General features: G+C 45.8%; 1 protein-coding gene across 9 annotated transcripts in view; it reads right to left on the bottom strand.

Moving 5' to 3' along the window:
• scrib (scribble planar cell polarity protein) overlaps positions 1-25,401 on the bottom strand; it is a 151,537-nt gene that overhangs the window by 12,994 nt on the left and 113,142 nt on the right. For 6 of the 9 annotated variants that reach the window (XR_014620381.1, XM_084326684.1, XM_084326687.1 and 3 more), the window contains 12 exons: positions 23,298-23,354; positions 22,767-22,823; positions 20,483-20,563; positions 13,894-13,965; positions 10,456-10,512; positions 10,196-10,321; positions 7,421-7,471; positions 6,810-6,974; positions 5,778-5,937; positions 4,670-4,970; positions 3,220-3,276; positions 2,707-2,889 (listed from right to left, as the gene is read on the bottom strand). Coding sequence is in view for 8 of the 9 variants with exons in the window: in XM_084326684.1 (XP_084182810.1) it covers positions 2,707-2,889; positions 3,220-3,276; positions 4,670-4,970; positions 5,778-5,937; positions 6,810-6,974; positions 7,421-7,471; positions 10,196-10,321; positions 10,456-10,512; positions 13,894-13,965; positions 20,483-20,563; positions 22,767-22,823; positions 23,298-23,354 (1,367 nt within the window). In the remaining variant the exon portion in view is untranslated. The remainder of the gene's footprint in view (positions 1-2,706; positions 2,890-3,219; positions 3,277-4,669; positions 4,971-5,777; positions 5,938-6,809; positions 6,975-7,420; positions 7,472-10,195; positions 10,322-10,455; positions 10,513-13,893; positions 13,966-20,482; positions 20,564-22,766; positions 22,824-23,297; positions 23,355-25,401) is intronic. The other 3 variants (XM_084326685.1, XM_084326691.1, XM_084326689.1) reach the window with 2 other exon arrangements.

Below are 25,401 nucleotides of genomic sequence, written 5' to 3'. Positions count from 1 at the left end.
CAGGTTTGAGGAGGTAAGAAGGAAAAACAGGAAGGAAGGACAGACAGATAGACATAAGGACACCGAGAGAGAGAGACAACAAGAAGAAAGGCAGAAAATGGAGGGTAAAAACACTGACACACACATCAATGAGATCAGTTAATTTCTGTTTTTCTCAGAGACACGAAGAAAGTGAGAGGGAGGAGCCAGAGAGTAAGTGGACAGATAGCCGGGCAGTTCAACACTGAGTAAACAGACAAGCTGCCAGGAAACCACAGGCCAGTGTTACTGACCGCAACGACAGAGCGCGTCCGTCCGGGAAACTTAGGTCAGAAACTCAAGGTCAGTCGCCCCGACATGCACCACAAACTGGTCCAAAAAGTAACTTAACTTGCGAGGGGAAGAAACAGAATAGGCAGAGTAGGGACTCGTTTGGGACTCATTATCAGCTATTTTACCTTTCAAGACAGTATGTGTATCTGAAGTCATTCTGAGTCTAATAAGACACTTTGTAGTGCAGAGTAGCCCTCTACATGTGAATATATTTACCACTATATATGTACACCTCTATATGTGAATATATACCACTATATATGTACACCTCTATATGTGAATATATACCACTATATCTGTACACCTCTACATGTGAATATATACCACTATAGCTGTACACTGCTACATGTGAATATGTACCACTATATATATACACCTCGATATGTGAATATATACCACTATATCTGTACACCTCTACATGTGAATATGTACCACTATATATATACACCTCTACATGTGAATATATACCACTATATCTGTACACCTCTACATGTGAATATGTACCACTATATCTGTACACCTCTACATGTGAATATGTACCACTATATCTGTACACCTCTACATGTGAATATGTACCACTATATCTGTACACCTCTACATGTGAATATGTACCACTATATCTGTACACCTCTACATGTGAATGTACTATACCACTATATCTGTACACCTCTACATGTGAATATGTACCACTATATCTGTACACCTCTACATGTGAATATGTACCACTATATCTGTACACCTCTACATGTGAATATGTACCACTATATCTGTACACCTCTACATGTGAATGTATATACCACTATATCTGTACACCTCTACATGTGAATATGTACCACTATATCTGTACACCTCTACATGTGAATATGTACCACTATATCTGTACACCTCTACATGTGAATATGTACCACTATATCTGTACACCTCTACATGTGAATGTACTATACCACTATATCTGTACACCTCTACATGTGAATATGTACCACTATATCTGTACACCTCTACATGTGAATGTACTATACCACTATATCTGTACACCTCTACATGTGAATATGTACCACTATATCTGTACACCTCTACATGTGAATATGTACCACTATATCTGTACACCTCTACATGTGAATATGTACCACTATATCTGTACACCTCTACATGTGAATATGTACCACTATATCTGTACACCTCTACATGTGAATATGTACCACTATATCTGTACACCTCTACATGTGAATATGTACCACTATATCTGTACACCTCTACATGTGAATGTATATACCACTATATCTGTACACCTCTACATGTGCATGACTGTACTATACCACTATATCTGAACAGCTACTCCACATTGCACACAGAGTAGATTTCAGTTATCCTCAGTCAGCTTGTACAGACAGGAGCTTGACCCCATTGACTTTGCATTGGTTTGTGGCTAACTAGCTAGTATGAGGACTCTAACGATCGACAAAGCCCTTGTTGAGTAGCAAATTGGACTAGGGTTTGAAAAATCTGAACTATCCTTTTAAAACCAGTTAACAATCGCCCCCAAAAGTGGCCATTTTAGTTTTAGTTTTTTAGTACTGCATACTTTTTTTTCCACTTTTAGTGCTAATGAAATAGAGTAACATAGGTCTGAACTTGAGTTGTAGAAAAACATGTTACTCACATTTTTCTGTTGTAGTACAGAAGTAGTATTTCCAAAGAAAATTGGTATGGCTGAAAAAACACCCTGTGTCCATAGCCTGAAGTCTTGTGTAGTACACATGTCCAAATGTCATAAAAATCCATTCAGAAATTAGTGATTAGAAGCGGTTTTGGTAGGTAAAAAGTGAGAGCTCAGAATTGTTTTTCCTCATAGACTTCAATGCATTCGACGGAGAATTCTCTCCCTGTTTTGGCTCGTGACTTTTCACCTAGATCTCTGATTCGAGTGGTATTTGAAAAAAAAAACAGTCTGCCGGCGTCTACTTCGGCGCACGTCTCACATATCGACATGTAACTCGCATGTAACTCGAGAACCGCTGAACGGATTTTGTCGCCTGAAACGGCTATCGACAGGCAACAAATAGGGCAACAAAATCTTTTATTCAATATATATATTGTATTAAAAAATATGCACACCCGAGCCGCTAGAGGTCGCTAAAGTGCCGGTGGGCAAATCGCCCCCCCTCAAGAGGGCCCACATGTGGGCCGTTGCATGCTAAGAGGTTTTAATGAAGACTCCCAATGACTAATTGAGCCCCTTTGTAAGATTCAAGTTTCATTTTTGTTTACCGTGCTGCTCTCCACATGGCTCTCTTCTCAGCCTCTAGAAGAGCTTACCGTGCTGCTCTCTTCTCAGGCTCTAGAGCTTACCGTGCTGCTCTCCACATGGCTCTCTTCTCAGGCTCTAGAGCTTACCGTGCTGCTCTCCACATGGCTCTCTTCTCAGCCTCCAGAGCTCGTTTCTCTGCAGGGGACATGTCCTTGTCGGAGGCGACGGCCAGCTCAGGGCTCTGCATGCGCAGCCTCTCCTGCTGTCTGCGCTCGGCCTTGGCTGTACGGATGGGAGCTCCGGACTCCCCGGGGTACATTGGGATTAAGCTGACCACAGGGAAGCCCAACAGTGTTAGATACATAATAACATTTGAATAATTACATGATAATAAAATACATTTAAAATAATAATACAATTCTATACAGGGCCTCCCACTTTGGGCCTGGTGTAAAATTAGATGACCTTCTCATGAATATGCAAGAGTATTTTTTCAATAGTCTAGTTTCCACTATATGTCTAGTTGGTGTTGCTGTGGAACCACCATTAAATATGATGGACTGATCAGCTGTACATTTCTTTTTAATAAAATAAATAAAATGCTTCAAGAATAAACTACTAAAATGTCATGATATTCCAGAAACTTCAGGAGTAATTACCCGGTCATAGAGTTGGGCCGCTCCAGGGAATCTCCCCTGCCGTCTACTGAGGAAGGCCTACACGCCAGACAAATAAACACAATACAACAATCAATGTTTCCCCTTAAAGATCCCATGAAATTAATCATGTTTCCCCCTCCTCTTTCGTCTATACCAGCGCTACTCAAACTACGTGGGGGTGTCGCAGGTAGGTGGGGTCGCAGGTAGGTGACAGTGGGGTCACGCATTGGCAAAAAAAACAAAAAAACTCAGATCGAGTTTTCCACCCGGCAGCCGTGTGTATTTGCCATGTATCGCCCCTTCATCAATGGAGGCCGACACACGTATTCCAATACACATCTCACTACTACACCCTGCACATTTATAATCGCGGGAGGGGTCTCTGGTCTTTTGTGTGTAACCTGGACTCGCAATGGATAGGTTTGTTGTCAGAAGCGTTGCTGGTTGGCCCGCGATGAAACGGGCTCTGCCTCTGCTGCACATAACCTCTCGAGGCGGAGTATTCGCCTTTGTTAACTCGGAGAAGAAGCGCGGATTTTCCTTGCAGACAAAAACAACACATTGGCAGAGAAATGTGCTGATAATGACCTGGAAACTCCGTTAGTGGCACTCCAGGATAATCAGCAGAGATTTGGGGGTATTTACTCAGCTTGATGGCTTGTTGTAGGAACAGAATGCAGGAGGCGCTCAATGATCTTTCGTGTGACGAGCTACTGAGAGTCAAGTTCACTGGACAGGCCCTCGCAAAGTTCTGGATATCAGTCCGGAACGAGTACCCAGTGTTGTGTAATGCTGCGCTGATAAAGCGTGTCCCCTTCGCATCAACATATCTCTGTGAGGGCGGAGTAGAAGCGGATCTCTGCCAAAGCGCACGTGAGCGCATTTTCTTTTCATGTTCTGGCAACAATTTTGGCTAAATATGCCTAGTTTTATAAATGTGTATACAGAAACAATTCCATTGCTTTTGTTGATAATATTCATTCATTTCATTGATAACATAGTGCTGTAATTTCATTTTTCGAAACAACGTGTGCTTTTATTTTGATATTCCTTATTTCCACGTTGAAATTACGCAATACATTAAGTGTGGGGTCGCCAAAAGAATTCCTAAATAAAATGGGGTCGTGGTATAAAAAAGTTTGAGAACCCCTGGTCTACACCTAGTTCTCATCTATTTATCACCATGTGCCAAAAGATTCACAAAAATTATTTCTTATTTTCGTCTATAAAAGGAAATCCATTGTTTTCTCTTCCGGGAAAACAAACCTAAACACACATTTCTTGAACCACACCCTCCAATGTAGGATGTCAATCAAATGGACGTCCCTTCCCGCCCCCAGAAGATCTGTTGCATTCGGAAATGCATCAAACGGGGGGCGGGAGCTTGCCACGCCGTAAACAGCGCCTGTGTGGATCTTTAATAATGTGTGCGACTGAATTAGTGCCTCACCCTGAGCTGCCACAGTAGCTGGGTGGCGTAGCGCAGTAGTTGGGTGGCGTAGCGCCGTAGTTGGGTGGCGTAGCGCAGTAGCTGGGTGGCGTAGCGCCGTAGCTGGGTGGCGTAGCGCCGTAGCTGGGTGGGGTGGAGCAGTGTCTGGAGGGAGTGGACACTGGCTCCACCTTGTACTCCACTCCGTCCAGCAGCACCTTGCCGCTGGCCTTCATCTCGGCCATCTGCATGGCCAGGTCCTCCTCTTCTTCCTCGTCCTCATCCAGCAGGTACTCTCGTGCCCGTTGCTGGAATCTACTCTCTGGAGGGAGCGTTAAATAGTTTGGAAGTGAGAGTCGGAAGATTTTGTTGACGTAGTGTTTCGCTGCCCTAGTCGTTGATACCGTCACCCTTCTGCATGCTCTGCCCCACCCCCGATCGGTGATGTCAGAGTACCTCTTTCCCCCCCTAGACAGACTTTGATAGTGCCTCCAAAGAGGTCCTCTGACATCACCGATTGGGTGGGATGTCAGAGGATTTGCAGCATGGGTGAAAATATCAACCACTGGGCCAGCAAAAATGACCATGTGTTTAGTCACTCTTTACATTTTTAAATCTAGTGCTTACCAGAGATTTCTCAGAAATAAATAAGCCAAATTCAGCATTGAAAAAATAATACAAATGAGCAGACCAAGTCTTGGTCACTTAAGGCCTTGTCCACACGTACACAGGTTTTTTTTTTAAACTGTAGCTTTTTCTATTCAATTTGGCGTTTCGTCCATAACTGCCTTTTAAAGGTCACTGAAACCAGACCTATTTGAACTGGAGCTTAACGCTTACATCATGCCTGAGGGCCCTGTTCACACATATACAGATCTTTTTGAAAACACACTATTTTCTCTGCAATCAGGCCCATGGAAAGCTCCCTGCAGCCTCCCTTAATTTCATGTGAGCGTCTTTTTGCGTCATTGTGTGGACTGAGCGATGTTCTAAAACACTGTTGGTGTAGACTGGATTTATTATAGTTTTCTTTAAGGAGGAAAAGCCCCGGTTTCATTCACAGGGGGTGGATCAATTCACTCAGAAGGTTTGTTTGTTTGTCATGATTAATAAGATCAAAGACACTCACCTTCCTCCTCCCTCATCTTCTTCAGATCGTCCTCTCCAACGAGGGAGACGCGAGGCTTGGGCTTGTCCGGCGTCTGCTGCTTCACGTCGATCTCAAAGTACTTCTGCCGGTCCCTGAAGGAGCGCTGCTCTGGGCTGTCCTTCCCACCGGGAGACGGGGTCTGGAGGGGGTCAAGAGGGACAGAGATCAGCACGATGGGGGTCAAAGGCAGAAGTACAGCAGGGCGATTCTGGAGAAAATTTAAATCATGATATTCAGACGGACTTCGTTTCATTGATAGAGATCACAATATTGGTTTTGATTTATTGATATAGATCACAATATCTGCTTAGTTATGGAAAGTAATATGTTGGACAATCGAGTCGACGGTCATCATACTGGACTGCAATGTGAATAAACTGAAACTTCAAAACATTTTAGAAATGTTTGTGAAAAATCTGACTTACAATTTAGCTTTTTAGTATCGATTTAGGCAACGAAACAACCGTGTATCATGATTCACAATATATCACAGGAAAGTCTACACTACACAGTAACACTGTTAAAACACTTATTGGATATATTCGCGCAGCACTACAGAACAGTGAGCAACAGATATGTACCGGTTCAGATGACACCTGTTAGCCACCAGCCGAGGCAGTGAAGAACCGTTAGCAAGAACCCCCGAAACAGGCAAGTGAAAGAACGCCGATAGGTTAAAAAAGTTGATATTGAATATTGCTATTTATTACATTTATGAATTAGCCGTTTGGCAAAAGAGTGAGAAGCAAAATGTTAGGAGGCACCACCAGAGGAGGGGGAAAAAAAATCATCAGGCAATCAAATCATAATAACAACCCAACACCGTAAAAGCCGATTCCAAGACGTTGGACAGTCCCCAGTGGCGACACTAATGCAGCAGAGCAGACGCCGCGCTCTATATAGGACACAGAGAGACACCAGCGGGCCGAGCGCAGCCGGGATGGAGAGGCGGACGGACGGACGCGAGGAGCCCAGGGGGGGGGGGGGGTGGCTGGAGGCGGCGGCGAGTACCTGGTCCACGGACGGCCTGGCCAGACGAGGCACCGCCGCCAGGCTCATGTACTCCTTCCGGTCCGACGACGAGAGGGAGGGCCGGGGAGAGGCGGAGCCAGCTCCCTCGCACCCGTCTACCTCATCATCATCATCATCATCAAACACCTCGTTCATCAGCTCAGGCTGGAAAGGCCACACGGGGGGGGGGGGGGGGGTCAGCCTAAACATCACATTACTGACACCTTCGTTAGCAACTGTATTATGACCCAACAGGAAGACGTTTTTAACTACTCCTCAGAGATGGTTCTCGATTTCCATCAATAGTGTGTTCGATTTTTTAAATCGCAGGTCTAAGCCAGTGTGTCCGTGGGAAACATCGTTTTCAGCCGGCGATGCTTTTACTTCTAGCGCTCTGAGTGCAAAAAAAAAAAAAAACATGTCAGTACAAAACAACTTGACTCTCAACGCTGTCTGGAACGCGCGAAATATTGTTTCCATGGAAACAAATGACGAGAAGAAGCTCAGCGCTGAAAAGACACGTTATCAGTGAACAACACGTTGCCTCGGACTCCTCAAAAGCCGCCAACAAGTTAGAAATCAGGGGCGGCACTGTGATAAAGGCTACTCACCTCTGGAGAGGACTGTACGGGGTGGACATTGTTCCTCGTGCCGAAGAAGTCCTGTTGGACAGAGCGGAGGACAGAGACGTTTAGTACAAGAAGACAAAAGGGAGGAACCTCAGAGACTCTGCAGCACAACGGCAGGAGAGACGGAGGAGCAGGTCGGGCTGACGAGGAGAGAGGAGACTGAATATTAACGTTTCATTAATATTCAGCCACAGAACCAACAAACAGATGGTGAAATCAAGAAAAAGAAAAAGACAAAGAAAGAACGTCAACACTGGGACCAAAGACGATGACACTGAAGTACGAAACCAACGACGACGACGACGGCCACGGCACATCACAGGCCAACCCCAACACGACTCCCGATAGGGTGGGCCTGCTCCGGTCAGGACAGGGTGGGTGGGGAGGGAGGGGCACGACCAATCAATGATCACAGCATGCTTGTGACCCAGGTGTGTGTGGGGGGGGGGTACAACTACAAGCCTACCTGGGGAGGCTCCAGCGCGGCCTGTGAATGAGGCACAGCGGCAAACGCCTTGTATGCCTGCTTGATATTCATGGGGAACTCATCGGGCGAGGTGGGGGAGGGGGCGCCAGGCTGCAGCAGCAGCAGGCGGAGGGCAGGGGATGGAGGCAAGAGGAGAAGAGGGTCCGTATGGTAGAGAAACAAAACAAAGGGAAGGGGAGGACAGAGAGACAGACAAGAGAGAGAGACAGACAGAGAGACAAAGAGGGAAAAGGGGAGACTATGAGAAAAACCAGCAGAGTTGAGGAGGACAGTGGAGGACAACAGGGGAACGCCATGGCTGCTGGTTTCACGTGAGGGGAGGAGTGATGTGCCAGACAGACAGACAGACAGACAGACAGACAGACAGACAGACAGACAGACAGACAGACAGACAGACAGACAGACAGTAGGGCTTTTGGAGAATGAGGTGGTTGGTGCTGACTGTGCAATACTGTACGAGCACCTTGATGCTGGACGACATCCATAGCTTCTTTGGTATTATCCAATTACATGGCTGTAAGCCTGATTGGCATGAGGAGGAATGAAGAGTCATTCCAGAATAATGCCCTTTGTTATGTGAGACTATGTCTGACTCAGCAGTTGTTACGTGATACTGTCTGACTCAGCAGTTTTGTTATGCGACTATGTCTGACTCAGCAGTTTTGTTATGAGACTGTCTGACTCAGCAGTTGTTACTTGAGACTATGTCTGATTCAGCAGTTGTTATGCAAGATTATGTCTGACTCAGCAGTTTTGTTACGTGACTATGTCTGACTCAGCAGTTTTGTTACGTGAGACTATGTCTGACTCAGCAGTTGTTACGTGAGACTATGTCTGACTCAGCAGTTGTTACGTGAGACTATGTCTGACTCAGCAGTTGTTACGTGAGACTATGTCTGACTCAGCAGTTGTTAAGTGAGACTATGTCTGACTCAGCAGTTGTTACGTGAGACTGTCTGACTCAGCAGTTGTTATGCAAAATTATGTCTGACTCAGCAGTGTTGTTACGTGAGACTATGTCTGACTCAGCAGTTGTTATGCGAGATTATGTCTGACTCAGCAGTTGTTACGTGAGACTATGTCTGACTCAGCAGTTGTTATGTGACTATGTCTGACTCAGCAGTTTTGTTATGAGACTGTCTGACTCAGCAGTTTTGTTATGAGACTGTCTGACTCAGCAGTTTTGTTACGTGAGACTATGTCTGACTCAGCAGTTGTTACGTGAGACTATGTCTGACTCAGCAGTTTTGTTACGTGAGACTATGTCTGACTCAGCAGTTGTTACGTGAGACTATGTCTGACTCAGCAGTTTTGTTACGTGAGACTATGTCTGACTCAGCAGTTGTTACGTGAGACTATGTCTGACTCAGCAGTTTTGTTACGTGAGACTATGTCTGACTCAGCAGTTGTTACGTGAGACTATGTCTGACTCAGCAGTTGTTACGTGAGACTATGTCTGATTCAGCAGTTTTGTTACGTGAGACTATGTCTGACTCAGCAGTTTTGTTACGTGAGACTATGTCTGACTCAGCAGTTGTTACGTGAGACTATGTCTGATTCAGCAGTTGTTACGTGAGACTATGTCTGACTCAGCAGTTGTGTTACGTGAGACTATGTCTGACTCAGCAGTTGTTACGTGAGACTATGTCTGATTCAGCAGTTTTGTTACGTGAGACTATGTCTGACTCAGCAGTTGTGTTACGTGAGACTATGTCTGACTCAGCAGTTGTGTTACGTGAGACTATGTCTGATTCAGCAGTTTTGTTACGTGAGACTATGTCTGACTCAGCAGTTTTGTTACGTGAGACTATGTCTGACTCAGCAGTTTTGTTACGTGAGACTATGTCTGACTCAGCAGTTCACATCCAGGCTGAATAGCCACAGTCCCCAGTGATGCCGTCTGCAACAGTCCTATAAAAAAGAACACCAGGGATTCCAGGAACAGTCACAACGGTCACTGTTGTACTGACCCGGTTTCCCAACAAGCCCCTCGCTCTCCTCATCCTTTTGGTTTTAGCTTCACTAAACGAATGAATCATTTGTTATCTCTTTGGTGTTCGTGACTCTGTACTGTACTGTCTTATGAGGCACCAGTGTTTCAGTCTGTACAGGGCTGAGAGAGAGAGAGAGAGAGAGAGAGAGAGAGAGAGAGAGAGGGAGAGGGAGAGGGAGAGGGAGAGAGAGAGAGAGAGAGAGAGAGCGAGAGAGAGAGAGAGAGGCGTGGGAGGGGGGGCGGGGGCTCAGCCCTACGTGGTGGTGAGGGGTCTTACAGAGGTCTGGGAGGAGTTGATGGGGGAGGGGCCATGCTGGAAGGGGTTGGGGCTGTGTCCCTCCGGGGGGGCGGGGGAGGGGCACTGCGACAGGCGGCCGGCAGGGTGGATGGCGCCGGGCCTCGTCTGGAAGGGAGGAGACATCAGAGTTACAGGACTGGAGAGACGAACGCAGCCGATAATGAAAAAACGTAAATGATTAGTAGTAATTATTATTATAGTCCATATATGAAGTGCTGCACGACGTCGTAGACACTCACTGAGGACGGGCTGCTCTCCTTGGCAGGGGGGGCGCCGGCGGCATAATGGATGTTTGCCTGGAAGAGAATATGCGAGAATGAATTGACACGATGCCTCGGATGAGCAGAGCCGCCGCCTACCGCCTGCGTTTCAACACGCATGTTCTAGCGTACAGTCACTTCACTTTAAAGGGGCAGTTTATCAACAAACACGTGCTATCTATCTATCTATCCATCCAGATGGTTTCTGTGGGATTTGCCGAGGTTTGCATATATCTGCCGTAGATCTGCCATCAGCCCAATACAATGGAACTCAATAGGCCCTTTGTGGGCGCTCAAAAACTAGCCCGACGTTGTCGAGAGACATCTATCAATGCTAGAGTTATACGCCTCATTGGGGTGCAAAAGCTCACATGAATGTTTTATGGCCTCAATGAAGTCAAAGCCGCACCCTGCTGTGGCTTTACAGAAAAACATATCAACTTGATGCCACATATACCAGACATCTCTATGGTTCATATCTCCAAACCACTGCAAGTCACATCCATCTGGATATATATATATATATATATAGCCCTCTGGGTAAGGGGGAAAGCATGTTTTTGTACGTGCCCCTTTACCTATGTAAGCTTCTCTACCGTGATGCTAACAGCTAGAGGATCTTACACACACACACACACACACACACAATGCAAAAATCAATAACTGTTCTGGTTTTAGTTCAGATCTCGCATTGCGATTGGCTGAGCAACATTCCAATACGTGCTAAAAATCTCCTGAGAATGCACTAGCAACGCCTTTTCCTTACTGATGCACCGTTCCATCTTATGGCAAAACAGCAAAAGATAAGCATTTGTTGTTATTAATACAAGTTAGTAAAACTGTGGTATAATAGCAATAATACACTCAAGGTTGTGCTACACAGTGGTTTTGGTGTGATAATCTACAGCCCTTGGCTCTCGGCCTTGTACAGCACTCCCTCTTGTGTATTACCGCTTAAATGCAACTCATGCCATTTTACATGAGTAACTAATAATAACCATTAAACCTTTACACCAGACATGTTGCAAATCTATTTGAAATGTCCTTTCAACACAGTAGCGTAGTTTGGCAAAGTTCAACCACGCGGCCTGGCTCATAAGAACAGACGTTAAATTAAGGGACAACCGGGCACATTATTATTACTGAGACCATCCAGGCTCAATTCGGCAAAGCATCAGTCAATCAATTTAACACGATCGCATGCTTTTTCAGACGGGCACAGCTGCTGCAGCAGACACTGGAACTCAACGTGTTAGAATCTCTGAGTCGTAAACACAGACATGGCGCCTCCACTTTGCTTTATTAATGCTTAAGAGAGTAGTCAACATTATGCTACGGAGGCAAGCCAGAGCAGGGGGGGGGGCGAGTGGGCCGCGTCGGCCCCACTTACGAAGCGGGTCTCCCTGCCAGCACACTGGGAGCTGCTGGAAGAGCTGGGCTAAGGAGAGGAGGAAGGGTCATACGGGGGTCAACCATGGACTTCTCTACAACGAAGGGCGACACACGTGGAACAGGAGAACAGGACGAGAAGTGATGCCGTCACATAAAGCAGACGGCACACAGGATAACTTTTCACAACATAGACCCTGTGTTTACATCATCTGGCATCATAACCGAATCTCCTCCATTGGACTGTGAATGAGCCAGTTGTGTTTTTCTGGATGTTCCAGGCGGCTGGAGCTTTCCCAGATGCAATTCAATCTAATGGGGGCAACTGAACTAGAGTCAAAGATATTTAAAACATAGTAGTCCTTTCAGAGTTCAGCTGCCTTTTGTGACTGTTTTCAGCTGCCTTTGAGGACCCTGTGTGACTGTTTTCAGCTGCCTTTGAGGCCCCTGTGTGACTGTTTTCAGCTGCCTTTGAGGACCCTGTGTGACTGTTTTCAGCTGCCTGTGAGGACCCTGTGTGACTGTTTTCAACTGCCTGTGAGGCCCCTGTGTGACTTTTCAGCTGCCTTTGAGGACCCTGTGTGACTGTTTTCAGCTGCCTTTGAGGACCCTGTGTGACTGTTTTCAGCTGCCTTTGAGGACCCTGTGTGACTGTTTTCAGCTGCCTTTGAGGACCCTGTGTGACTGTTTTCAGCTGCCTTTGAGGACCCTGTGTGACTGTTTTCAGCTGCCTTTGAGGCCCCTGTGTGACTTTTCAGCTGCCTTTGAGGACCCTGTGTGACTGTTTTCAGCTGCCTTTGAGGACCCTGTGTGACTGTTTTCAGCTGCCTTTGAGGACCCTGTGTGACTGTTTTCAGCTGCCTTTGAGGACCCTGTGTGACTGTTTTCAGCTGCCTGTGAGGCCCCTGTGTGACTGTTTTCAGCTGCCTGTGAGGACCCTGTGTGACTGTTTTCAGCTGCCTTTGAGGACCCTGTGTGACTGTTTTCAGCTGCCTGTGAGGACCCTGTGTGACTGTTTTCAGCTGCCTGTGAGGACCCTGTGTGACTGTTTTCAGCTGCCTTTGAGGACCCTGTGTGACTGTTTTCAGCTGCCTTTGAGGACCCTGTGTGACTGTTTTCAGCTGCCTTTGAGGACCCTGTGTGACTGTTTTCAGCTGCCTGTGAGGCCCCTGTGTGACTGTTTTCAGCTGCCTTTGAGGACCCTGTGTGACTGTTTTCAGCTGCCTTTGAGGACCCTGTGTGACTGTTTTCAGCTGCCTTTGAGGACCCTGTGTGACTGTTTTCAGTTGCCGTTGAGGCCATTTTGTACTGTGTTGCCTCATTGGATTGAATCGTACAACCATTCGCGGTCCAACTGACAAAAGACTTTGGCCGGTATTAGGGATGTCCCGATCACATTTTTTTGCTCCCGATCCGATCCCGATCATGTGATTTTGAGTATCTACCGATACCGATCTTTCCCGATCCCGATTATTTTTTCATCCCAATTTCTCCCATTACATTCACCCTGAATGTTGACGTTATCCAGGTGAAAAGTTAACTTCATTCAAGCGAGGCATTGCAAACTCTGCCTCCAACCTGCTGCTTCATGAGAGCAATGGCGCCATCGTCTGTAAAAATCAGGTGACTGCAAGTTCTGCAACTAGTGGATGTCCCTCATCCTTGACATAAATCATTTGATGTATAATTAAATCAAAGGAAATGCGTTTGTTTTGGCAAAATTCTTCTGCTGTGTGACAATAAATAAATGGATGATATGCAATTTAAAACCAAAACTAAGGCCTCAGTATGAGTTTAAGACGTGAACATGGTCATGTTTGTTGAATAAAAAAAAAAGATAAAGAATTAAAATTAAAATAAATCCAGATTTTTTTTATTTTAATTTTTTTTTATATCCCGATCCTCTGAAAATCACGTGATCGACCCCCGATCCCGATCACGTGATCGGGTCGGGGACATCCCTAGCCGGTATCAATCGGTGTGGTGCCAGATGATAGAAAAATAAAAGTCTGTTTTCAAAAGACTCACCGGCTGGAGGCTGGGAGAATAAGGAGCGTCTCTGATGGGGCTCTCTGTCCTCGGGCTATCGGAGGATGGCGCCTGCAAAGCGAAGCAAACAAAAACAACAACACCACCAACCCTTAGCAGCTGTTCTTGAATGAGGTGGGGGGGGGGTGGGGGGGGGGGGGGTGCAAGGGACACACACGTCAGACTCATTGGTTAGTACTACTATGATCTTCTCAACAGTCAACAGGCCTGACAAACACCAAACTCCTCTGGATGGTCATGCAGGTTACCGTGCGAGTCCACTGGTTGTGTACGTGAGAGTTATGACCCCCCTCCACCCCTCCACCCACCCACCCACCCAGTTGTTCTGGACATTCCCAGCGATCCCAACTCTTGAGCGGGGAATGTCCCGCGGGGTGCTGGGTGCTCACAGCGGGGTAATCCTCCCATCTCACATCATCCCCGCATGCTCCGGTTTCTTTAGGAACACAACCAAGCTTCATACCACATTCAATAGAATTGTATTTTACATGTTTTAGCAGATACCCCTATTACGGTTAAAGTGTGCCACAATCACCACAAGCTCTTGGCCCCATTTCTTACTCACCAGTGATGATGTCGATCGGCAGGAGTCCTTTCTCATCAGCACAATCCACGCTGTTCCTCATTATATACTAGGCTCTGGCTAGTTAGCCACAAACCAAATGCAAAGTCAATGGGGTCAAACTCCCGTCTGTGCAAGGCGCTGACTGAAGCTCACTGAAGTGAAATGTACTTCTTCACGGTGCTAAACACAAAGTAGATATCAGTGAGCAGCTGCTTCGCTCAGTGTGTAGAGACAGGAGCTCGACCCCATTGACTTTGTGTGTCTAATTATCCGGAGCTAGTATGAGGAACAGCGTGGATTGTGATGATGAGAAAGGACTCAACTACAGATCAACATTATTGGTAGGTAAGAAATAGGGCTATCCCTTTAACCTAATGGTTAAAAAAAAAGCAACCACAAAGCTACTCCCTCTGGTTGCATATAATGTAGTATAAGGTCCTGGCTGCTTTGGCCGGGTCCCGGTGGTGATGCAGGTGATTGACGTGTGAAACCAGAAGAACTCAGTGCCACACCATGCTGCCTCAAGGCCACACTGTACGCAGGAAGGCCGGCCATCTTGCCTTGTTGTACAACCAGGGCTGGAGCTGTCCCGGCCTCCCGTAGCCGACGGGAGGCCCCGAGAGGACGCGCTCCGCTGCGGGTCGGCCTTTGCCTCGGCGGTTGGCCACCAGGAAGGGGTTCGCGCTGAAGCAGATAGGCTGAGAGTCCACGAGGCATTCCTCCTCTTCGTCGCCCTCTTCGCCCCCCGTGAGGGATGTCGACGTTGAATCGAGGGGCGTCGAGTCGTCGCTTTGAGGGGCGTTTGAGATGTACAGAGGACCGGTCTCCGTGTCGGTACCAGTGGGGCAGGGCTGGGGGTCCGTGTGGTAGTGGGGGCTGTTGTCGGGGTGACCCAGGCCGAAAGCCAGGGGCTCTAAGGGGACACTGTACTGGACCTGCAGGGGGGCCTCCATGGGAGCAGTCGCACTGACAGAGGGAGAGAACTACGGAGGAGCAAAGGAGAGAGGGGGGAGAGAGAGAGAGAGAGAGAGAGAGAGAGAGAGAGAGAGAGAGAGAGAGAGAGAGAGAGAGAGAGAGAGAGAGAGAGAGAGAGAGAGAGAGATGCAGCGAAACTGAAACGATAGTGAAATAATAGACAGGGAAAAGCACTGAGCAGTGAAATTAAAATAGGGAGAAAAGGAGCTGAAATAACACAGAGATAAGGGAACTGAATGCAGGCCACATGATAAGACTTAAGAGGCTGAGAGAGATATAGGCTAGGCATAGCAGGGAGATTAGAGGTTTCAATACAAGCTCCAGGCAGTCTTTTCTTTTTTTACTTCTTTGTACAAGACGACATGTTTACGTCTGGGATCAAAGCGACCTAATACAAACCAAAGACATGAACCCCATCAGGTACTGTAGACGTCACGAGCCTTAACACTCAAAACAACATCCGGTAGACATCCCAAGCCTTAACAGTAACACTCAAAACAACATCCGGTAGACATCACAAGTCTTAACACTCAAAACAACATCCAGTAGACATCACAAGCCTTAACAGTAACACTCAAAACAACATCCGGTAGACATCACAAGTCTTAACACTCAAAACAACATCCGGTAGACATCCCAACACAAGTCTTAACACTCAAAACAACATCCGGTAGACGTCACAACACAAGTCTTAACACTCAAAACAACATCCGGTAGACGTCACAAGTCTTTCCCAACATTATGGGAACTATTATGCACTTACAGTCTTCTCCAGAATCAGACAAGAAGATAGATACCAATTTCCTCTCTGTGCCTTTAGTAGAAAGCTCTCCAGCTGCAAGCTAGCCTAGCTTAGCACAAATGAATGGAAGTGGAATACGGACCACTAGCCTTGTTTAAAACTCCAGGAGAGGTGATTTTGTCCAACAGCTAGGCTAGCTGGTCCATATCCACTTCCATTAATTCGTGCTAAGCTAGGCCGGATAGCTTTCTACTGAACACACAGAGAGGACATTGGTATCTATCCTCTTGTCTGACTCTGGAGAAGACATTAATATAATGTTGTCGTGTTCCTTTAAGACTCAACTGCCTTCTTTATTTCTATCAACAGATTGACACACTTCCCAGGCTCCAGCGCTAGAAAAACTAAAACGGTACAGTACAGTAACACACGCGCATTAGTCTGTGCCAAAGCACTCAACATAAGTTTCCTAATGCCGTCATTCCAGATCCATTAATGGGTTATCTGTGCCGCTACAGTAATGGTCACATTACCAGAGCCTGGGCCCCCAGCCTTAAATAACCCACATTATCAGAGCGGTTAAGACACTTCACTCCAACACAGCTAACTTTCTGACCTGGCCTCAATACACTCTACATTACTGTGTGTGACAGCAGACACCGCTGATATGAAGGTAGAAAGGCTGGAAGGTATAACGTCACGGAGACATGGATTTTTACTATACTGTCGTCCACAATATATACATATTGTAAAAGATATAGATACTTTATATTTTTTTGTTTTAATCCTTGCAGTATTATTGATTATAAAAAAGGAAAAGAAAATAGACCCTTTTGATTTGAAATTGCGCCACCACAATTGTATTACAAGATAATGAAATAAAATACCATGGTTTTAAAATAGGCAATAGATAAAGATATCAAATGATTTCCAATCAATCTGTATCCACACTAACCGACCAAATTATCCTGGGAATCTCACATGGCCATGGCATATCTCGTAACAATCAAAATAGCCCGACTAAAAATACATTGCATTGTGACACACACCGTAATGTGGCCGTGGACAAGCTGCGTACATGTGGCCTATAGTATGGGGTCAGTGGGCTGGTATGTTGAACCAGTACCCTTTTGGCACCAGGACAGAGGACCGTGATGGACAGCTGTGGTGGGCTGTCTGAGGGGGGAGGGGGGCTTGCTAGCACACCAACATACCAACACCGTGAGTTAGTCGCTGCACTGTTGGGAAGAGGTCCGGAATATAGGAAGCAAAGACTAGCAGAGGGGCACCCGTCTGCCAACTGTCGATGACTCACGTCAAGTCACAAGCTTCTGAATCATCGTCACCACACACACACAAGCCTAGAGAAATGACAGGACTACACGCTGGCTAATAGCTATTCATTGACAATCATAAAGAAACATCGCTGAATGGGAAAATAACTCACCAGGGGCACTCTCTCAAAGGCTCTTTGTGATAGTCTGACCGAGACAGGTGTATTGGAATAACCAGTAACAGCTGCACCTATTATGAAGGTTAAGCTCTCCCAGAAACCTCAATGGCCCCCTAGAGCCTAGAGGACAAGGAAAAGAGCAGTGCAAGTATCTTGCCCATATATATATATATATAAATATCAGTTAATCCATATTATTGTTCCCCAGAGAAAATCATAATTTTGGCTTTGTTCACTACATTTGATTGCATTTTCAGGAACCTATTCTAAAATACCTGGCCTAGTGTTTACTCACTCAATCCTTCGGGGGGGGGGGGGGGGGGGGGTCATTTAGGCAAATACATTAGTTCCTTTTGCAACTAGGAAAAAGCTTCAGAATGCCGATACGTTTCTCCTAGCCAAATTACTTAAGTGTATATTACAAAAGGTCAGTCTTTGTGTAACTAACATACTGATTTAGAACCCCAAATTTGTGGCACAGAATGGCTTGTTTAGCAGTAGGAAAAGTGCTAGCTGATTGCTGAGAGAGGGAGAGGGAGAGGGAGAGGGGCATGCCTTGGAGCTGGAGGTGCCAACATGTGCAAGACTTTATTTCCGCCTCTGGGATGTTTTTCAACACATGATCCACTAGTGATATAGTGACATTGATTCAGAGCTAGTTCATCGAAAGCTAACGCAGGCCCCTCCAAGCAAATCACTAATTTACTCGCAAAACGCCAAGGCGTAAAAAGTTCCACAACAAGCGCTTTATCAACTGGGGCCCTAGAGAAAATCCCCTCATCTGTGCTGTTCAAAATATCCAGTGCCTTAAGAGGCCAAACCCTAATAGCCGGGGGACAAACGTGTCATAAAGTAAACCAGAAAATCACCACACCACCATAACTTCTCAGTTCCAACACAAGAGTCTAGCGCGTCACCGACACCACAAAGAAAACACTGGAATCAAAGTTAAAGAAAAAGAGTAAATGTAAGAACGGAAGAGAGGAAAGAAACAGAAACAGAGAAAGAGAGAGAGAGAGAGAAAGAGGGGAAGAGAAGCATCCGATACTCACTGTAGGAAGTTGGCAGGACCAGAGGCGCAGTATGTCCACTCACAACGTGCACTCTCCAGGATTCTGGGCGTCCGTATCGGGACCCCTTTTTTTTTGTCATACGTGGTGACACTCCCCCCCACCCCTGTCCCGTGCCCCGCCCGCTCAGCGGACTCTATCCAATCCCAGGCCACAGGTTTAAAATAAACCCCAGAGTAAAGGCTGACAGGGTGGGTAGTAGACAGCTGTCCCCCTCCTCCACCCCCGCATCACGCCTACCTCTCTCTCTCTATCGGTCTGCGAGTGCCTCCTCCCCGGAGCCGTCCCTTCAGGCGGCGCGCGACTTTACTTTCATTTTCCACTCTTCGTATACGGCACTACGCGCATGCTGTACTTCCTCTGTGCACTTCCGTCCCAGGGATCCCGATATCTCCACTTTTCTTCCACGATCTCCCCTTTTCCCCCTCGGGGGTCTCACTTGGGCCTCGTCTCGTCTGTAAGCCCGTCGACACGAGACGAATTCCCCACGGACTCTGCAGCTGTCCTCGTTACCTCACCGTGTGTCCTCTGTGGTGTGTGTGGGTTTGGCCCCGACCAGACGGTGAGCCATAGGTATTTTTTGCAGGAATGCAGGAGTCAGGAGTTCTGTACATGAAGGGGGTGGGGGGGGGGGGGCTCAGCGCTGGGTCCCTGAGGGCTTCTCAGGGGGGGGACAATCACAGTGGATCCCATGGAGGGGTTTATTCTAGGCCACGGAGGCCATTCTCAACACGCTCAGGACATTAATACTGACGTTTTACAACCTGGGTTAAGGAGAAAAACAAGCCCCGAGGATAAAAACAGCGTTCTCGTTCCATCATAATCACCGGAACAGACATAATTTATGTCTGGTAGACTGGTACCGTTTTAGTCCTTCAGATTTTCCTTTACCGCCATGTAAAGACATCTACTCCACGGAGTCCACACTACAACATTGTTTCAATGAGTGGACATGCTTACTTACTTTTTCTTCTTATTTGAATACATTTATTTATTTAAAGGGGTAGTTCACCAAAAATGTAAAACAAAACAAAAAAACGACTTATTTCTTCCCATAATCTGGGATTCTATCCATCCATCCAGGTCGTTTTGGTGTGATTTAAAAAAAAAACTCAAAAGCAGTGTCTCTTTCCAGAAATGACTACTATTTCTACTTACTACTTCCTGGAAAGAGACATTGCTGTTTTTCAAACGTATTTCTTTGGCACCAAGTGTGCCATAAAATTGAGTGCCATTCCACTCCATTATACTTGGAGTGACGGCAGACATCTCTACGGCAGATATCTCGCAAAACTATTTTGGGTGAACTGCCCCTTTACCTTATTCAACCAGGTCAGTGGTTCACAAACTCTCTTGAATATCCAGACCTTTCTCCACACTGTGTTAGCGCTGTGCCAGCATCCCACTAGACTAGAGGAACAACCATAGAACTACATAAGGGAACGTAGTCTTTTCCCCTAGTGGAACAACCATAGAACTATATAAGGGAACATCGTTTTTTTCCCCTAGTGGAACAACCATAGAATTATATAAGGGAACAGTCTTTTTTCTCCCCCCCCCCCCCCCCTGCAATTTGCTCAGGCCCCCCATAATTTGGGAACCACTGAACCAGGTAAATCCCATTGAGATCACAGATCTTTCTCAAGGCTGGCTGGGCCAAAAAGTCAGCATCACACGTCTGACGTTTAGTCTCCCACGAGACAAGACAACAAACAAAAGAGTGTGCATACAGTATAAATAAATCAAACAAAAAATAAACATACCCTGTTGACCTTCTGTAGGCTGGTGGTGGGCAGCGCAGCCAGTGTCTTGTAGTCCATCTTCAGAGGCCCGGTGCCAAGGTTCTAGAGGGGGGAGAACCGAGAGAAGGACCAGGATTTAGCAGGTATCTTTCTACATGGACCTCTCACGCGCCCACATCATCGCGATGAGCCCTGGTGCATTTTCTTTCTTCGCCTAAAGGTCATTACCGTTTACCAGCGTGTGGGGTTAATGGGAAAATTGCTTTTCACCATAAGATTTTATGTTTTGTGTTAACGTTAATATTTTTAAAGGCCAAACTGCTGACCCCAAATGAACGGATGTTGCAGAGAATTCCGCTGGTGACTTTGGGTGACCTGGTCTGAGATGCTAAGCTAGTTTTGGCTAGGGATTTTTCCTTTTTTCTTTTTTAAACAGCCGCTTAAATTCAAAATCCCCCGTCTATCAGAGAGAGAGAACTGTATATTAGAAGGCCTTGTTCACGGGAAACACAGCTGCATGAACCACAGACGAAGCTAGGAATATGATCTATTAATAGTCTATTAATTTTCCTGTAGCTGCAGCAAAGACTGGAGACTCTGGAGCAGCTGAAAATGACGTCACCTGTGAGACGTCTATTGAACACCTAAGGCTCTGTGTCCACGGTGGACCAGTGTTTTCTAGGGCTGTCCCCGACTAAGGATTTGGATGGTCGACTATGATTGGCAAAATTTGCCGTTAGTCTACTATTGGTCGACTAAAAAAAAATAATGATAAAATAAAGTATAATATTTTCCATTTGGGCTGTGGGGGGTGCTTAATGTCTGAAGGAGTCGACGGAAGGCTTCTTGTCCTCTGCAAAAGCATGCAATTGGTCCACTGATGGATACATCTTGATATTTGTCTAGTCTAGTGTGTTCATTAGATGGGTGAAATCCTCTTTCAGTGCCTCTGTGCCTGTTTTCGTAAGCAGTTAGCCTCTGGTATGCGTGCCATTAGCGTTAGCCACGCTTCTAGGCCTATTTTCTTTTGGAAAGAATGATAAAAAAATATTAGTGCTGTCAAACGATTAAAATATTTAACTCGATTAATCGCATGATTGTCCATAGTTAACTCGCGATTAATCGCAAATTAATTGCATTTTAATTTTTTTTACCTTAAACGGATCTTTTTCAAGTTCCAAGTTTTAATACTCTTATCAACATGCGAGTCAACAAATGCTTGCTTTATGCAGCCATTTAACACAAAATGATGACCCTCATGCATTGCAAATTTGCATCAAATTCAAAACAGAGTGATGCACAAAATAACTTAAAAGAAAATAATAATTTAAAACAATGAATAAAGTGTGCATGAAATAATAGGGGAAAGAAAACGTTAGGAACTTGTTACATTCACACACACAAGGGCTGATTAATCACACACCCCCCTCTCTCCCTCACACACACACTCTCCCAGCTCTCTTTCTCTCTTGCCCCTTCCTCATCTCTCACCCCCCCCCCCCCCCCACACACACACACACACACACACACACACACACATAGTATCAATGAGAGCATCAATAATACACCTGAGTGAAGTCTAGTAAAAAAAAAAAAAAAAAAAAATTTTTAGTTAATCTTGAGTTAAAAAAATTAGTGGCATTAATAGAATCGGGAGTTAACGCGTTAATATCGCGTTAACTTTGACAGCCTTAGAAAATATATATATATTCGACTAAGACGTCAGCCCTAGTGTTTTCAGTGCCAACTTTTTCTTCTCAACAGCGCTGACAGTAGCGCCGGCGCTACCAAGTTTAGCAAAAGAGCACCATGCTTCTAATGGGTTTTCAATAGTAACCTAGCAACAACAGCAGTCTTTTTCTTTTTAAGATATATTTTTTTGTAGGGCATTTTTAAGTGCTTTTATTGACAGGACAGTTCGGAAATTGGGAGCGAGAGAGATGGGGAGGACATGATGCAACACATGTCGGATTCGAACCCAGGACGTTGCGATATACGTGGTGCGCAGTCATGACCCAACGATTCCCTCGAGCATCTGTTTAGTGCCGCTAGGTGAAAAAAGAGGGGTCCGGGTGGACGCAGCCCCTAAGACTGATCAAAGTCGCGCGAAAAAAGCAGACGAGGCGGTTCTCAGTCAACTGAATTGATGCTCCAACAATGCAAACAGTTCTTCTTCATACGAACACCAGGGCCGCCTTCGAGTGTCACGGTAGAGTTCCTATCACAGCGGCAATCTGATGTTCACGGTCAGACCAGAGTCTCGGGACAGAGGACGACCTACTACGTCCGCTGAGGACATTCTCACCTCGGTCTCCTCTTCTAGCAGGCGAGTTGCCTCCTCGCGCTCCATGCGCATACGCTCCTTCACCGAGAGAGGGGGGGGGGGGAGGGGGAGGAGAGGGGGAGCACACACACACCCGACCGGACACAGCCACACATGAGTGATGAGTGTGAGGAGGTGAAATGAGGAAGGTTGAAATGAGAGGGTGAAATGGAGGAATGAGAAACCCATGGAGAAGAGGAGTGGAGGTGAGGGGGGTGAATGGAGGATGGTATGGTGGCATGGTAAGGTATGGTGATGCATGGTGAGGTATGGTGAATCCAAACACACACACACACCAGAAGTGGAGGAGACGGAGAGAAGATACAGAGAGGGGGAGAAAAAAGGGATAGAACCCACACACATTAGAAAAAGGTGTTCTGTTCATGTTGCTATAGAAACAAGAGAAATAAAGCATGCAAAGGTGGGACTGGGCTGCACTAGTAGTGATGTCATCAAACAAGGTATTTTATCTGCATACAATTTGGCGTTTGATCGTCACAAGTAGTCGCTCACCACTTTCTCCATCTCTTCTCGCTCCCACTGCGACGTCTCCCTCGCCATCTCAGACTCCTGGAGAGGAGAACAAGACACACATCTCAACCAACGCTCACTCAGCTAGTTACCAAAACTCACTCCACCGCTAGAGAGAGGGTATGTATTTCTTCCAACTAGGGATGCTCGATATTGGCTTTTTTACCTATACCGATATTGTCCAACTCTTAATTTCCGATACCGATATCAACCGATACCGATATATGCAGGGTTCCCCCCCCCCAAAAAAACGGAATAATTTCAGGTAATTAACATTAGGTATCTCTTGTTGTGGAATTAACACAACATTATGCATACTTTTGACAATGCTTGCCTGGGTAAATAAAGGTTATAAAAAGATTTTTTTTTTTTTTTTTTAAAACAGATACCGATATTTTCCGATATCACATTTTAATGCCGATATCGGCCGATAATATCGGACATCCCTACTTCCAACGTCTGTACCCATTGGTAACCTGTGGGTAAAACACTGGAAGAGCACGAGGTTATGGTTCCACTGTGACTCGTTTACAAGAAACAGTAATACGACATCAAATGTTATTTTTTTCTCTTTATATATTTTGTTGTACATATCAACACATAGCAGCTGTTGTTTCTTCTGACATGGAGGACAAATGGGGCATTCTAAACATTACGTGAAAGGCCTCTATTGCTCACCCAAAATAAATGGACCGGCGACACAAAGCTTCCCAGAGCAGGAATGCTGATCTGGGGTCAGGGACCAGGTGGATTATGGAATTTGCCCCGTCAGAATCTAAATGCAGAGGTTGTTTTGTGTAAATATGTTGGATCTCTCTTTGTGTTGGTAACGGCCCGGGGGGGGGGGTTTGGTTGTGAACTAACCGATAATGTTAAATGAATCGACGCTTGCATACACCTCACATAGCACAATTCTCACACTGACGGACACAGCTGCACTCACCACCTCGCCTGGACAAACTGAAAGGTTTTGGATTTAAATGCAGTGGTTATGAATTATTAATTAACTGAACTTAGTATTCCTTATTCTTAGGGGCGAATTCACAAAGGGAATGCGCTGCTTTTTCTGATGCTATGCCCGTGCAAATAACCCCAAAACAAATCATGGCAGCAGTGATTGTAGCCAGGCGAAGGCGTAATGGCAGGCGTGCGCTCGTGAGATAATATTTCGAAAAAGAATATCACTTTTTGATTTAAGCTTGACCGAAATCATCCGGAGACACAGGTTGCCAGCTCAAGCAATTCTTCATCTACTTGATGAAATCCACCCAGAGATGCCATGCAATGAATGCCTGGCATTGTCAAAATGATGTCAACACTCCAGGCTCCTTCCAGACACCTATCGCAGGTGCCTCTGAGTCTGGACTATCGCAACCATCCATCAGCAGGGCTATGTGGGATGTTGTACCAGCCCTTCTTCGCAGAGTGGCAAGATACATCAAATTTCCATCCCATTCCATCCCTAATAGATAGAGTATAGATCCCTAGTATAGTATATACTGTAGATCCCTAATATAGTCTATATAGATCAGGGGTTCCCAAAGTTTTCAGGCCGCGACCCCCGAAATAACAGTGTCAGAGAGCCGCGACCCCCACTATTATAGGAGGTATAAAAAAAAGATATATAAAAAAAAAAAAATGTAAATTATATATATATATATTTTTTTATAAATGGAAATGTATGGTTGAAACATGCAAACGTTCAAACGCACACACACTTATAAGCATTGGAGGCTTTTAACCAGGGCCGGACTGGGGAAATCATTCAGGCCAGGAAATATAGTGCGAAATATAGCCCCAGTCAGGCCACTTTTTAAGCCAGGAGATTTTGTGTTACAAAGACTTAATTTCCTGCATTCTGGTGCAGGAATTGTTTTATTTGTACCCTTTAAATGCCAGTGTTTGTGATGACATGACTGCATTAAAAAAATATATATAATAATAATACCTTTTTTTAATCATCTGGCGACCCCCTGCCCCCCCACGGCGGCTCGCGACCCCTCTAGCAGTCGCGACCCCCACTTTGGGAACCCCTGATATAGATCATAGTATAGTATATAGATCATAGTATAGTATAGTTGTATAG

Source organism: Notolepis coatsorum (assembly GCF_963971535.1).
Source record: "Notolepis coatsorum genome assembly, chromosome: 12".
Taxonomy (NCBI): domain Eukaryota; kingdom Metazoa; phylum Chordata; class Actinopteri; order Aulopiformes; family Paralepididae; genus Notolepis; species Notolepis coatsorum.
Note: the sequence above shows the minus strand (reverse complement) of the source record. Positions and strands in the feature narration are given on the sequence as shown.